Genomic DNA, 14,538 nt, shown 5'->3' on the forward strand with positions numbered 1-14,538 from the left:
GGCTTTACCCCCAAGGGTTGGCCAAAGAAGATCAACCACAGACCCTTCTATCGCAAGCTGAGCTGGGGGAGACCCCAGGGAGGAGGAAAAGCTTCGAGGCACGGCCCGACCCCTCTGTCGCTTCCTCCGGAACCGCATTGATCCCCCCTTGGGCAGGGCAGGAGTGCACCCCGGCTCATGGCACCCTCAGAGTGGGACCGGCTGGGGACACGCAGCCCTGGGCTGGTCGCTCACTGCCCTGCCACCGTGGCTGGGCTCTGGCCAAGCACTGCAGCCCGCTCAGAGTGGTGAGCCAGCCCGGAGGGCAGTGGGGGGTTCATGCTGAGCTGCATCTGCACCCCCCGGAGCCCTCCATTCCCTTCAGCACCTAGATATGTGCCACAAGCAGACGGGAGCCAGCCTGGACCCCCACCCCGAGGCTTCCCCCCACCACGGCCTCATGGAAAGCTGAGCATGGCCATGCTTCACCCCGCTTCCCTCCTGGTGTGGGAGTCTCCCCCACGGGAGGTTGCTGGCCCAAATCTCACAGCCCCTCACCCCGGGTCACTCCCATTAGGTAAAGGAGCAGCTCATCTTGGCGGGGGTATCTCCCTCTTGCACTTTCCTTGTATTGTACGGGCCTGGGTCATCGAGGAAATCTTACAGGTCCTTCTGCTGCCGAGTGGTCACGGGGGAAGCCCGGCCCCCTTCCCCCCATTGTCAGCGGCCGGGCCGTATCCTCGCTCCGAGCCCCGGCCCCTAAAAATAGCTCTTTGTCAGGCGATTGTTCCGACACCTTTTGACGTGGGCCAGAGTGGGAGAGCGGTGGGGTAGGTGGAGGGGAAGGGCTGGAGGTCCCCCCTGGGACTGCTCCGAGTATTCGCCGCTGATAATGGCCCCTGTTGTGGGGAAATGGGCTCCTGGCGCGCGGCTGCGTGCTGAAGGCCTTCCCGTGCCGCTGCCCGCTGCTGCCTGCTGCTGCCCGCTGCTGCCCGCTGGTTACCTCTCCCCCACCTGTCCCAGCCCTTCTGCCAGCTCTGCACCAGACCCCCACCCTGGGTTCCCCAAATGGGGGGAGCCTCTGTCCGGGGGACACGGAGCCCTCCTGAGCCCCCATTCAGACCCTGCAAGGCGGGCTCCAGTCCTGCACCCCTCAACCAGCACCCCGGGGCTCCCTGCGTGCCCCCTGTCCTGCTCACCCCAGTGAGGCCAGGGCAGGCAGGGGTCTGCCCTGGGGGGAACAGGGTTGCTGGAGGGTGGGAAGGACCCCTGCCACCTTTCGGAGGGGTTAAGCCCAGCCCAGTAGAGCTGTCCCTGGGCTGGGCACCCACAGGGGCTACCCGCAGCATGGCCCTTTCCCTGCCCCCAGTGAGACCCCCATCTTCTCCACTGATAGTGCGTGTTTGGTCAAGCAGCATGGGCCCTGCGGTGCTGCCGGGAGCTCCTGGCGTAGGAGCCTGGGGAGCTGGCACCCCCACAGGGCTCGTGCTGGGGAAGGGGCTGGGCTGCAGCAGGATGGGGCTCACCCCCCTCCGAAGACACCCCTTCCCCAGTGCCGATCCCGAATGTCTCCTGGGAGCTGCGTTGCCCACAGCCCCCCATACCCACGCCGAAGGGTCCCTTGCACTGCACAGCCCCGGCATGGCCCCATGCAGGGGAAGCACCCCAGGGAGAACCCCCTTATTTGTCACCCCCTGCCACCCCAACCTCTGTCAGCTGGAGGTGACCATCCCCCCGGGGCCCTCTCCTGCCCGGCCATCCTAGCTGCAGAAACAGGATTTTATTTCCCATGAGCGTGAGCAGGTCTGGATTAAAATAAACTCCTGGCCCAGATCCCTATTCTGGTGTCACAGGAGATGCCGTGTTTGCTGCGAGCGCTGCCCGCAGCCCCGCTGAGTGCCCGAGCCTCAACCTTTTGGGCTGCATGTCCCTGTGGTGGGGACATGCCCGTCCCCTGCCCAGCCCTCGGGGACATCTCCCTCTTGCTCTGCCTGGCCGCACTGACCCTCAGGGATGCTGGTCCCACTCAGCAGCCGTCCCCAGGCTGGGCTGAGCCCCCCGGGGCTCCTGGCCATGGGGCAGGGCACGGGGCCAGCCCCGCTCTGATTACCCCCAGCGCTTTTTCCTTTTTCTTCCTTAATTTACTGAGTGCTAAATCCAAATATTACAACTTCCCCTCCACGCCGCTGGTTACGCAGGCGGTCCCCGGCCGGGCATTGTCTTATTGTTTGCAGAGGGAAGCTCCAGCGGGAGATTAACCTGGCGTTCACCCCGCACTGCGGCTTCACACCCTGTCCCTGCCGGTGAGGCCCGTGTCCCCAGGGACCGTGGCCGGCACGGGGTCCTGGCGGGGTGGGCAGCTCCGAGGGGTCTGGTGCATGGGGGGACATGGCGAGGTGGTGGCAGCGAGGGTGCCGGGGCCTGGCAGCCCTACACCAGTATCCCCAGCGCCCCTGGGACATGGGGGACCTCGGGACACTTGGGCTGTGCGTGCCTTAGGAATGGTGTGAGGTGGCAGGGCTGCCGCTGGCCCCGGTGGGGTGGTGAGGAGCTGACGGGTGTCCTGGGGGTCTTGAGCAGACCCTTTGCTCCATTCCTTCCCCAGGGACCCTGGCAAGGTGCTGGCAGGGTCAGTATGGTTTGTGTCTGCCGGCACGGGGAGACAGGGACTGCCTGGCACTCCAGCCCAGGGGCCATCACACTGACCCCTGGTCTTCCCATCCCATCCCATTCCATCCCATCCCATCCCATCCCATCCCGTCCCATCCCGTCCCATCCCATCCCATCCCATCCCATCCCATCCCTGGCTACTCATCCCTCCCTGGTCCTTCCCTCCACCCTGCCCTGGGCAGCAGAGCCCTGTCCCCGTGTCCCCCTGTCCCCACCCGCTGCCATCTAGACCTTGGGGATGGCTTCACAGTCCTTTGCCCCCAGGTCCAACAGGGCCGGGGGTGACCTCTGATGCTCAGTCGATTGCTGCGGTCACTGCAACAGGGAGGATTCCTCGGGCAGTGAGCAGCTGAGCTTTGCTCCAGTGCCAGTGCAGGACACGTTGGGGTCTTTGTCCTGAGCCGCTGCTCTGGGAGGAGCCTGGGGAGGGCCAGACAGCACCCAAAGGTGTTGTCAAAGGACAAGGCAAGAGGAGGGATGGATTCCGGGGCTGAAATCTGCCTTCGTGTCCCCCATCCCCAGCTGGCTCCGCTTGCTCTGCTGGCACAGACTCAGGCTCAGACAGAGCTTGACTCCGCTGCCCCATCCCATGGACTGTGTGTCAGGAGAGCAGTGCTGCCCACTGACCGCAGGTTCTGCCAGACTCCTCTGCCCTCCATCCTCCCATGCCCCCATCGCCAGATGGACCCCCCCGGGTCCCCACGAGTCCCTTTCCACCGGCCCTGGTGCACAGCAGCGCCAGGGGCTGTGGGGTCCTGGCCTCCCCGTCACCAGGGACTGACCCCTGCCTGAGCCTCCTGCCTGCGGCTCCGGCAGCTCCTGCCCGGCCAGACCCGGCCTCGGCCATCTCACCAGCGTGGCAACTCTCGGCACCACTGGGCTCCAGCCGCGGGTGCAGCCCTGCTGCATTCCAGCCTCGCTGGCCCAGCAAGGTTAAACTGCGGAGAGGCTGAAATATTTGGGAGGGGAATGGAGAAGGGAAAGGGGAAACAAACAAACAAAAAAATATCTATAAAAAGAAAGTTTAAAAACACAAGTTAAAGAAAAAAATACCAGGCACGGAGTGCAGCTGCGGTTCTGGTTCCAGTTCCCAGGTGATGTCAGGCCTGGAGCCTCTCCAGCCCCGGCCCCTCGGAGACGGTCTTTGTGGGTTCAGCACTGAGTGTTTTTCCTTCCTGAGACTCGGGGACACCTTCCTGTCTCAGAGAAAGCGGCCAAGAGCCTTTCCAAGGGTGTCCGCGCGCAGGAAAGGGAGAGGATGGGAGGGGAGCGAGAGAAAGGCGGCGTGGCTGGCCTCGGTGCAGGGCCACGGCTGCTGGGGAGCCGGCAGCATCCACGGGCAATCGGCTGCAGTGGCCGCGGCACTCGCCCCGCATGGGGCAAAGGGGCGCCTGGCTCCCACCAGCCCGGCAGGCTCCGGCGCCTCTGAGTCACCGTTTCCCTCTCGCGGTGCTGGGAGGGGCTGGAATGTACTGGGACCCGTGGACTTGGCACCGGCACATGCTGGGACCCGTGGGCTTGGCACTGGGATGTGCTGGGACCCATGGTCCCAGTGCTGGGACACGGTGGGATCCACAGCCCCAGCACTGGGACGTGCTGGAATCCACAAACCCGCCACTGGGAGTTACTGGGTGCACAGCTCCTGCGCTAGGACATACTGGGACCCACGGCTGTTACGTTGGAGCTTGCTGGGACCCTAGTCCCTGGCGTTGGGACGTGCTGGATGCCACAGCCCCAGCACTGGGACAAACTGGGATCCATGGCCTTTACATTGGGGCTTGCCGGAGCCCTCGTCCCTGGCACTGGGACATACTGGGCGCACAGCTCCTGCACTGGGACCTGTGGCCTTTGCATTGGAGCTTGCTGGGGCTCTAGTCGCTGGCACTGGGATATACTGGGACACTCGTACTCAGCCCTGGGACACATTGGGACCCACGACCTGGCGGTTAGGACACACTGGGACCCGTGCACTCAGTGCTGGGACCTGCTGTGCCCCCAGCACTGGGACCACCAGCCCTCGCTGGCCCCCCCGGGGGCTCTGGAGCCGCCGCTTCAAGGGGACGGTCCCCTTTCATGTGCGGGTCGGGCTGTTTGCAGAGCGCAGCCCCCCCCCGCTGCTGCCCCTGCCCCCTGATAAAACCCAGGGGCAGGGATTCTGTGTCCTGGGCTGTTTGGAGAATCTCACGGCTGTTTATTGGGGTCTGGGACACATTAGCCACGCTGAGAACAAACCTCTCCCACCCACCCCGGTCCCTGCCTGGGACCAGCTCTCACAGCTGCGCCGCGCTGTCAGCTCCATAAATCAAACCCGGGGGGGAGGGAGCCCGGGGCAGGCTCGCCTCCACCGAGCGGGGGGCCGAAAGGTGCCGGTGGGCTCCTGCCTTCACCCCCTCCCCGGGGCAGGCTGGGGGACGCTCCTGCAGGACCCCCAGGTTGTTCCCCCTGCTCCCTGGTGGCGCCAGCACCCTGGGGAGATGGTGCAGGTCCAGCCCCGCAGCCCTCGGGGGGCCGCCCCGGGAGCCCCCGGCTGCCCCATCTGCAGCTGCCTCTGTTCCACGGGACGTGCCGGCCCCTGGGAGCCGCAGGCCCCGGCACGGCACCTTTCCCAGGCTCGGCGCTCCCCGCCGCTCAGCCCAGTGTGGCCCCCTTGAGCAGGGTCCCATGGGGGACCCCGGCCTGGGAACCCCCCCGTGTCCCCACCTGACCCCGCGCAGGTGCTGCTGCCTGCAGTCCTGCCGTGCACAGCCCTGGGCGGCCATCGTGGTGGCAGTGGCAGTCGCGGCGGTGGGGACAGTCACGGTGCTGGCGGCAGGCATGGTATTGGTGGCAGCTGTGGTGATGGTGGCAGTCACGGTGATGGTGGCAGTCGTGGTGGTGGTGGCAGTTGTGATGGACCGGGCGGAGGAGAAGGCACAAAAGCAGCAACGCCAACCGCGACCCACCGCCCGGGCGTTCGTGGCTGCGGCACAGGGCTGGCAGCGCCGTCCCCATCCCGTGGCGTGGCATGGCGTAGACCGCGTTGGGGCTCCTGTAGCCCTTGTGGGGCCAAAGCTGTCAGCGGGACCTGGGGACGTGGGGACAGCACGTCTCGCCCCACATGGATCCCAGTGGAGCCCACGAGTGCACCCATGGGGAGAGGCGGGATGGTCGCGCTGGCTCCAGCGGCACAGAGCAGCGGCAGGCGCGGGGCCGGGGCCATCTTGGGGACCCCGTGTGCCCCCCACCTTGCCCCACGCCGGGGTGGCAGGCAGGCGCCGGCCCATCAGAAAAATAAGGTTTATTTTCCAAGCGGCTGCACGTGCACAACCAGCGCCCGCGGGGCCGCGACACCGTCCCCCCCCCAGAGCGCCTCGACGCTGGCCGCACGCGGGCCCCTTCCAGTCCAGCCCCGGGGCGCAGGGACCCCCCTCCCCGGCCCTGCCCTGCATGGGCAGCCTTGGCCATGGGAGCGTCCTCCCACCCCGCTGCCGGCTCCGGGGCCAGTGTCGGTGCGGTCCCAGCCCGCGGCCCCGGTCTCGGTTGCCGCCGCCTCGGGCGGGCAGCTCCCTCCCTCCCCGCTCCAGTCTCTGGGGCTGGCGTGCGCGGGCTCCGGCCGACTCTGCCGCTGTCTCAGGCGGGTGCTGCCAGACCCTGGCTCATCTCCGTGACACTCGCAGGGGGGTCACTCCCCGCACCTTCAGGCAGTTGCCCCCAAGGTCCCTCCGGCTGCCCTGCAGAGAGAGGGAGGGGAGAGCTGCAGGCGCTGGAGGGGGTGTACAAGCTGGGGAGGGTGCCCCGCTCCTGCCCACTGCCACCCCGTGCCGGCTTCGCACGGAGGATTCGCTCTGAAACGGCCGGTGCCGCAGTCCTGGGGCGTCTCAACGCTGCCTGGGATGGATAGACAGATGGGGCCGTGCTTGGCGAGCGGCTGGGTAGGTGGCTGTGGGATGGCTGCTGGGGGGGGCGTCACCCATGGTCGCATCACCCTACAGGCACACGGCCCCCATGGCTGCTCAGTGCCACCATGCTCAGACCCGTGGGCAGGGCTGGCGCTGCTCCAGGACAGACCCAAAGCCCCGGACAGACCCACAGCCCTGGACAGACCCACGGCCCCGCTGGGGATGAGGAGGCTCAGCCCCACCTCCCAGCCCAGTACCACCCAGTATAACCAACACAGACCAGCATGGCCCAGGTCTAGCCCAGAACAGCCCAGTATAACCCACCACGGCTCAGCAGAGCCCAGGACAGCCCATTTCCAGCCCAGCCCATTTCCAGCCCAGCCCAACCCATTTCCAGCCTAGCACAGCCCAACATGGCCCAGTACAGCCCATTTCCAGTCCAGCCCAGCCCATTTCCAGCCCAGTAGAGCCCCTTTACAGCCCAGCCCCAGAGCCAGGAGGAGCAGAGCCGGGTCCCAGCCCAGCTCCTGCTGTTGCCCCCAGGGTCCCAGGTGCCACAGGAGGTCCTGGTGCCTCCTCGGGGTGCCCCGGGGGATCCAGCACTGTGCCAGCCCCCCGGCTCTGGCAGCAGCCCAGGAAAACTGTTCGGCCCCAGCTGGGGGGTCCCAGCTGGGGGGGGGGTCCCAGCAGGGGGCAGCTCTGCCAAGGACCGGGGCTGGGGGTCCCCCAGGGAGGGCTGGGGAGGCTGCAGAGTCCAGCCAGCAAGGTTTGGGGGGGGGCGAACAGGAGCAGGAGGAGCAATTAAATTACAAACGGAGCAGCAGAAACCAAAAGAGCACCGAGGGCTGGAGTATGCCCCATGGCTGCGCTGCTCGGGGTCGTGCATGGGACAGCTTGGGGGTCTCGTGGTGATAGTGGCAGGTCCGGCAGTCCCTGCCCATGGCCCTGCCTGGGGGTGCCCATGGGGCTGGGAAACTGCCAGCCCTGCAGCCTGCACCCAGCACCCTGCCAGGCCCATCCTGAGGCAGAGGCACCCAGGACCCTGGCATGGGCAGCAGGATGGGCTCACCACGGGAAAGGTGCCCCCCAAGCTGCAGGGTGCTGGGAGGGGGGGCAGGCAGGGCAGGGCAGGGGTGCCCAGCTCAGCCCCCCACCTTGGGTGGGAGCCATGCCGGCACAACCAGCAGATCCTGAGTGGGGCTGTGGGATGGGGATCCCTGCCTGGCCCCCCTCCCCGTGTGGGGTGTCTGCTGTGCCCTGACTGTCTCCATCATATCAGGGTGCTGCCTGGAGCGGCCCTGCTGCAGTGCCCCGGGGGAGGGCTGGCAGGGTTGGGGACAGGGACAGGGCTCAGCTTTCCAGCTCTGAATTCCGCCCCCGGGGCAGCCAAGTGCCCCCAGCACTGGGGTGACTGTTTAACCCCCCGAGACCTTCCAGCCCGGATGGACGTGGGGGAACAGCCCGGCCCTCTGACGCGAGCGGGAGCTGTGGGCGTGTGGCTACGAGCAGGATTTGGCCGGGAGCAGCCAAAACTTCTGGTGGGGGCTGGAGCCAGAGCCTGCGGTTCTCGCCGAGACGTGCCGAGCCTATTGCCCCGCTCAGCCCGGGCAGGGGCTGCTGCCCCCCCATCCCACGGGGATGTGCCGAGCCTACCGCCCCGCTCAGCCTGGGGAACCCCGTCCCACTGCCCCCGCTCACCCCTTTCCGCTGGTTGCTGAGGCAGAAGGTGCAGATGCTGCGGGGTTGCTTGCTGTCCAGGTCGCCCTTGGCCCCGTAGATGGCACTGAAGCAGGGCTGCCCGTCCTCGCAGCCCTCGCCCAGCAGCAGCACGTTGGCCAGGTGGGAGATGTAGCTGGAAGCCAGGCGGAGGGTCTCGATCTTGGACAGCTTCCGATCCACCGGCTCGGTGGGGATGAGGGTCCGCAGGGCGGTGAAGGCCGTGTTGACGCTCTGGGTCCGGTCCCGCTCCCGCGCGTTGGCCGCCTGCCTCTGCTTCACCATCACCATCGGCCCCGGTTTCCGCGGCAGCTTGCGGCGAGCCTCGGTGCCCTCGCAGCAGCCGAACGACTGGTCTGACGTGTCGCTCTCGCTCCGGTTCTCCTCGTCCTCCGAGAGGATGCTGAGGTCGGGGTAGAGCACGCGGGCGGCCACAGGGCGCAGCATGGTGAAGGCCATGGTGGGGTGCCCGCCCGTGCCCCCGGCCCTGCTGGGGGGACCCCCCGGGCTGCGGGGAGCCTTCCCCCCACCGGCACGGCTGCGACGGCCGGCTCCGGATGCCTTCCCGTTGCTGCTCCGCTCCGGCGGCCGAGCGGGGCTGGGATGACCGTCTGCGGGGGGAATTGGGATTTATACGGCCGGGGAGGGGCTGGCGCCGGAGCCCACCCCCAGCCGGCCCCCCGAGCCGCCGGCCAGCATCCAGCGTCCAGCGTCCTCGCCCCAGCCCGCGGGAGCCAGAGCTGGCTCCGGCCACGGGCCTGGCCCTGCTCCGGCACGCCGGCCTGGCCGCAGGCACCTTGCACCCGTGGCCGAGCTCCAGGTCATGTCCATGGCGGTACCAGACCCCGGCAGTGCCGCAGACGGCGCCAAGGCCGCTGCACGGCGAACGCTCCCTATGCCGCAGCCCTCATCCTCTGACACCCGTGGAATGATGCCACCAGGCAGTGCCAGCCCATGGATGGCGTGTCCCCAGCCCCTGCCCAGCTGTCCCCTGCCAGCCCTGGGTCCCACGCAGGACGGCACAGGGTGAACACGGGGTGTGGGAACCGGGATGGGGCAGGTACCTGGGAGCAGGTGACACCGGTGCAGTCCCCGGGGTGTTTATCGGAGGGGATGCCAGTGGGGGACACGCCGCTGCTGACACCCCGCTGTGCCCCACTGGGATGGGGTCTGTGCCCGGGAGGATGCCCGGGGCGGGCAGGGAGTGGTGAGGGCAGGCAGCCCCACGGGGATGCTCTGCACCCCTCTGTCCCCAGGGTCTGGCACCTCGCCAGCCCACCACGGGAGGGGACAGGGGGACGTGGGCAGGGAGACATGGGCAGCGTCGCAGGCAGCACTGCCAGCCAGCCAGGAGCGTTTCCTCCCACCCGGGAGGAAGGTGTGCGCCGGCAGTGGAAACACGGAGTCTTTTCCTGCGAGGGGAGAGCTGCGCTGGCAGCAGCGGGATCTGCCGGTGTCCCGGGGAGGGCTGGGGGGGCACCCCAAGCCCATGGTCGGCTCCTGGTCCTTCCTGGGCATCCAACACCACAGGCGATGGCCATCCCCTGCTCCTCCTCACTGGGGAGGTCTGTGCGGGTCCTTCACCCCCCCTGGCCCCAAGCCCAGCACCCCCGAGAGCAGGCAGGGGGTGGCCAGCTGAGCCAAGCAGGCAGGAGGCTTCCTGCCTGCCTTCCTCCCCGGCCCGTGCCTGAGCAGAGGTCGGCAGCTCGGCGATGCTCTGGGCACGGCAGGTCAAGCAGCAAAAGCAAACGGAGGGCAGGACTCGGGTCCTGGAGGGTGGCCCCAGGGCTGCTGGGGACGTGGCCCCGGGACCTGGCGGTGGCCACGGTGCCGGCCCATGCCAGCTACGGTCCCCATCTGGCCGGCAGCCCCACAGGTGGAGTGGGATGCCGGGGGAAATCTCCAGTTAATGAGGCAAAAAAAGCCAGCTCAGGGGCTTGCCAGGGGCTGGGATGGTGGCCACGGGATGCAGTGGGCACGCTGCAAACCCCAGAGCGAGGTGGTTGATGACGGGGCCTGGCGCCTATGGGACAGGGTGGCATCAGGTCCCATTATGCCCCACGGCCAAAGCCCTGCAGCCACAGGCTGGTGGGTCCCCCCCCCCGGGTCTCTCCCGGTATGTGCCAGGGCTTGTCGCTGCTGGGACTGTGGCAAGGACGGCTGTGCTGCCTAGCACCAGCACTGGCACTGGTTTGCTGCCCACCCGTCCCGCTGGCTGCGAGCAAACGGCCCCTCTCCCCCCCCCCGTGGGGCGCAGGCAGCCCCTCGCCAGCGGGACCCCCCTGCCCTGTTTTCCTTCACCATTTGTCTGCCTGCGCAGAGCCTGTAAATCACACAGTGGGGGGGAGAGAGCCATGCCGGGGGTCGGAGGTCCTGCTGGGGCTGGGGGCACGCAGGACTGCGCTGGGTGTCCGCACTGCCATGGGGATGTGTCCCTCGCCAGCTCCGTTCCTTGCCATCCCTCCCCATGCATAGGTCCCCGTGAGGGACCCCGACCCTCTCCTGGCCCGGGCACTGACCAGGGGCTGTTTCTACCCCTGTAGAGGGGCATGTGCAAGCGGTGCCTGGGGCAGAGCGGGGGCTGGGCAAGCCCTTGGCACAGCAGGCAGGGAGCAGGCAGGTGGCTGCATGGAGAGGGGAACCCCCGTTCTCGCCCCGCTTTCACCCCAGCATCCCGCTGGGCTGTGGCTGGGGGGGGCCGCAGCAGCCCCCGACCCTGACAGGCGGCAAGACGGATGGCAGGGGCTGTGTACTCAGCTGCGGCCGCCCCACACATGGCCACCAGCTGACAGGGTCAGGCTGGGGGGGGGGGAGAACATGGTCCTGGGGCCCAGCCGAGCAGCCCTGGGGCGTTTCTGGGGGGCATGGCCACGCGTGGGGTGCTGGTGGCCTGTGCTGCTGTGGTGGAGGATGGCACACGTCGGGACACGGGCAGGGAAGCAGCTGCGGAGAGGGCTCGGTGTGGGTTGAGGGGCAGCGCATGCGTGTGCACGCGTGTGCACGCATGTGCATGGATATGCAGCTGTACACATTTGTGTGCATGGATGTGTATATCCATGCATGTGTGTGCATGAATAATGTGAGTATGGGTGTGTGTACGCAGTTGCACACGTGTGTCTGTACGTGCACGTGCACGCATGTTCATGCACGTGTGTGCTGGTGCACACAGCAGGTCTGTGTGTGCAGGGTGCCATGTACACCCCGACTGCCACCCCCTCCTGCTGCAGAGAGCTCCCCAGGTCGGCACACGTGTGTGTGACCTCTGCCCCTCCAGGTCCTGCACACGGGAGGACGGACGGACAGAAGGATCTGGCAGTCCTGGCCAGGAGAGCAACGGGAGCCACGGGAAGCAGCGAATACTGCCGGCTCCTTGCCTGTCCAGCCGCCAGCTGCCTGCGGATGCTGCTGCTGCTGGGGTGGGAGGACGCACGGCAGCAGCCGGGTTTTCCTGTGCTGCCCGGCAGGCGTGTGGGACAGGACGTGCGTCCCCGTGCCCGGACGCCCCCGGCCCCCCTGACACTGAGCGCCTTGGGTCTGAGTCAGCCGGGCAGCACAAGGCGCAGCCGGGGGCTGCGGCATTGCAAACCTCCTGCCGGTCTCTGTGCCGTGCGGCCGACTTGAGCGAGTGCCAGGACGTGGTTGTGTTTGGCATCACGGCTCTCCCAGCTGATCCGGCCAAACAAACCGGCCGCCGGGCCGAGGGCTGCCGTGCCGGCAGAGCGGTGCCGTGCCACACAGCCCTGGGCATGGAGTGGGCAGCACCGGGCGGTGGCTCAGGCATGCATGGTGGGCAAGGGGTAGACAGGACCCTGCAAGGGACACGTGGCACAGAGGGGACATGGCCTGAGCTTGGGGTCACAGCCATGACCCCAGCCCAACCCACCAGGTACCCCCCAGCTGCAGGGTGGTCAGTGGGTGGGCATCGCTGGGGTCGGGGTGCTGGGCACCCCAAAGGCTGGATCCTGCCTCCGCTGGTGGGGAAATGCCCCCTGCCCCCCCGCTCCGGGGAGTGTTTATCTGCGAGGTGATACTTAAGTGTAAGAAAATAAACAGGGAGCAGATGGGCCAGGGGGCCAGGGCTGCCCCCAGCCCCGCGGGGCCACTCTGGCCCTGCTGGGAAAACACCGCTGCCGGCGAGGCAAATGGATTCCAGACCTGCGGCAACGCCGGCACATGTGGCCGCCAGGACACTAGGCCTGACCCTGCTGAGCCCTGGCGAAGCAGCGCCGGACTGACCCAACCCATCCCATTCCACCCCAACCCATCATATCACATCCCATCCCATCCCACCGAGACCCCCAAGGGTGCTGCCTGGCCCCGCTCGCCCGCAGCCCCCCACCAGCCCCCTGGCGCAGGAGCACGTCCAGGACTGACCCCTCTGCCCACAACTCCCCAATTTTGGGGCAGTTCAGACCAGCGAGGCTGCAGTCCTGCGGAGGTGCCCCGTCGCAGGCAAGCTCGGGGAGCTGTGCCCTGGCCAGCCGGGTGCATGTGGCATCTGAGTCCAGCTGCTTCCCGCTGGGACAGGGTCTCATCCAAGGGGCGGTTGTCCCTGCTTGCCAACACAGAGAGACTCGGGCTGGCAAACTTGGGAGCCCCTGGAGACCCTCCTGGCTGGAGAGGAACAGCAAAATGGGCTCACAGGGACGGGGTGTTGTGAAACCTTTTAGGCAACAGGAGCGTTTCCCCGTGAGAGCTGCCCCTGTCCTAGGAGAGGTCCCTGCCTGACCACCCCGGGGCCAGGGCTGTGGCAGGGTGTCCCGGTGGGTCCCCAGGCAATGTGGGGAGCCCCAGGCCCCCTCCAACCCGCCGGGCTGTACCTGCCGACCAGGGCCGCTGGTCTGGAAGGCATTACACGCCTGTCGCACGGGGAAGTCTGTCCCAGTTCCGGAGACAGGACCCCCCCCCCCCCCCCGGGCTGGGGGGAGCCCACAAAGCGCCTTTGTTCCTGCCCTGGAACGAATGGATTGGAGGCAGCCGGGATCGGCTGTCAGCCGGCGACACCAGAGACCCCGCGGGTCAGGCAGAGGGGAAGGGGACAGGTGGAGGGATGGAGGGACAGACGGACAGAGCCAATGCAGAGATCGCTGGCTCTGGTGAGACCCTCTCCTGCATCAGCCGGGGGGTTGCAGCACTGGCGGCACTGGCTGGGGGTCAGCTCGCGCTGCCCGCACCATGCCAGCCCTGGGGATGTGCCGGTCAGCCCCGGAGATGCTCACACAGCCCCTTGGACACAGTGGCCGGTCCTGGCTCCTAGCCGGTGCCACCAAGCCCTGGGAGCAGTGTGACAGGGCACCTGTGGTGCTGGCACAGACGTCCTGGCACTGTTTGCAGGGGATGGAAAGCTGGAAGAGTGGATCCTACAGTGGGTCTCCCAGCTTGAAGAAGCCCCCGCAGGGTGCAGGGAGAGGGGGTTGCAGAATCCGGCAGCCTCGGCTCATCCCCACTTGTAGGATCCCAGCTCTGCTGAGCTGTCTCACACCCAGCTCCTTTTGTAAGGGACACAAACCCAGGGAGAGGGAGGCGAGCAGAGCCCACAGGAGATGCCCAACACTGGGGCCACAGCCCAGGGCCTGGGCAAAAACAAATCCCTGTCACAGAGCACCCATTTGAGGGCACCCTGGTGATGTCCCATGCTGCTGCAGGAGCTGCCACCTCCTCCCTTTCCCCCTGCCCCCACTCTCTAACAAGAGGAAACTTTTTAGCACGCCACAATTCTTCAGAGAAATTTATGGCCCATCAGGGAGCCATGGGCCAGGGCTGCTCTCTCCGTGAACGCTTGCAGGGCTTCCTCCTGGCGGAGAGCAGCTTTGATGCGGCACATGCAGCTCTGCTGCACCGGAGTCTCCCTCCCGCCCCATCTTTGCGAGGGAAGGGGCCGGAGGGAGGCTCCGGCAGAGCAGCCCCCAGCCCACGCTGCCCTTCCTCCCCTGCGGCTCCTGCGGAAACGCCGTGCTGGCAGGCAGCGGCAAAGCGTGCCCTGTCTGGTGGGCAGCACTGCCAGCTCCGTCAGTGCATGCTGCCCTGCAGAGCTGCTGCCCAGGGGGGCCATGCCCTCCTCCCAAACCCTCTCCCCAGCCCCTTTCTGCCCTAGGAAGACAAGATCCATCCGGGGAGGAGCGTGGCTGAGGGGGCAGAGCGAGGGCAGAAGTGTCTGGCTGCGGTTCCTGTCCCAGTCCTGCTGCTGACTCACAGCGTGGTGGGGTGAGTCAGTGGCCTTTCCCCTCCCTGGACCGAGGCTGCCGGCTCAGAGGGATGCCAAGATGCCTGGGGGATGCTCAAGGCGGTTTTTCCA

The 14,538-nt window shown here is 67.3% G+C and overlaps 1 protein-coding gene across 1 annotated transcript; it reads right to left on the reverse strand.

Moving 5' to 3' along the window:
• Window positions 1-5,911: 5,911 nt before the first annotated feature.
• Window positions 5,912-8,839, reverse strand: TCF15 (transcription factor 15). Its single transcript, XM_052783821.1, has 2 exons — window positions 8,226-8,839; window positions 5,912-6,359 (listed from the first exon to the last, which is right to left on the reverse strand). The coding sequence occupies exons 1-2, from the start codon at window positions 8,700-8,702 to the stop codon at window positions 6,285-6,287; spliced, it is 552 nt and encodes a 183-aa protein (XP_052639781.1). The 5' UTR covers window positions 8,703-8,839; the 3' UTR covers window positions 5,912-6,284.
• Window positions 8,840-14,538: the final 5,699 nt, after the last annotated feature.

The sequence above is a fragment of the Harpia harpyja genome, chromosome 1 (assembly GCF_026419915.1).
Source record: "Harpia harpyja isolate bHarHar1 chromosome 1, bHarHar1 primary haplotype, whole genome shotgun sequence".
Taxonomy (NCBI): Eukaryota; Metazoa; Chordata; class Aves; order Accipitriformes; family Accipitridae; genus Harpia; species Harpia harpyja.

Coding starts and splice junctions, on each gene's coding strand:
- TCF15 (XM_052783821.1), bottom strand. CDS start 8,702: ATGGCCTTCACCATGCTGCGCCCTGTGGCCGCCCGCGTGCTCTACCCC. Junction 6,360..8,225: donor TCAGCAACCAGCGGAAAGGG/GTGAGCGGGGGC, acceptor CTCTCTCTGCAG/GGCAGCCGGAGGGACCTTGG.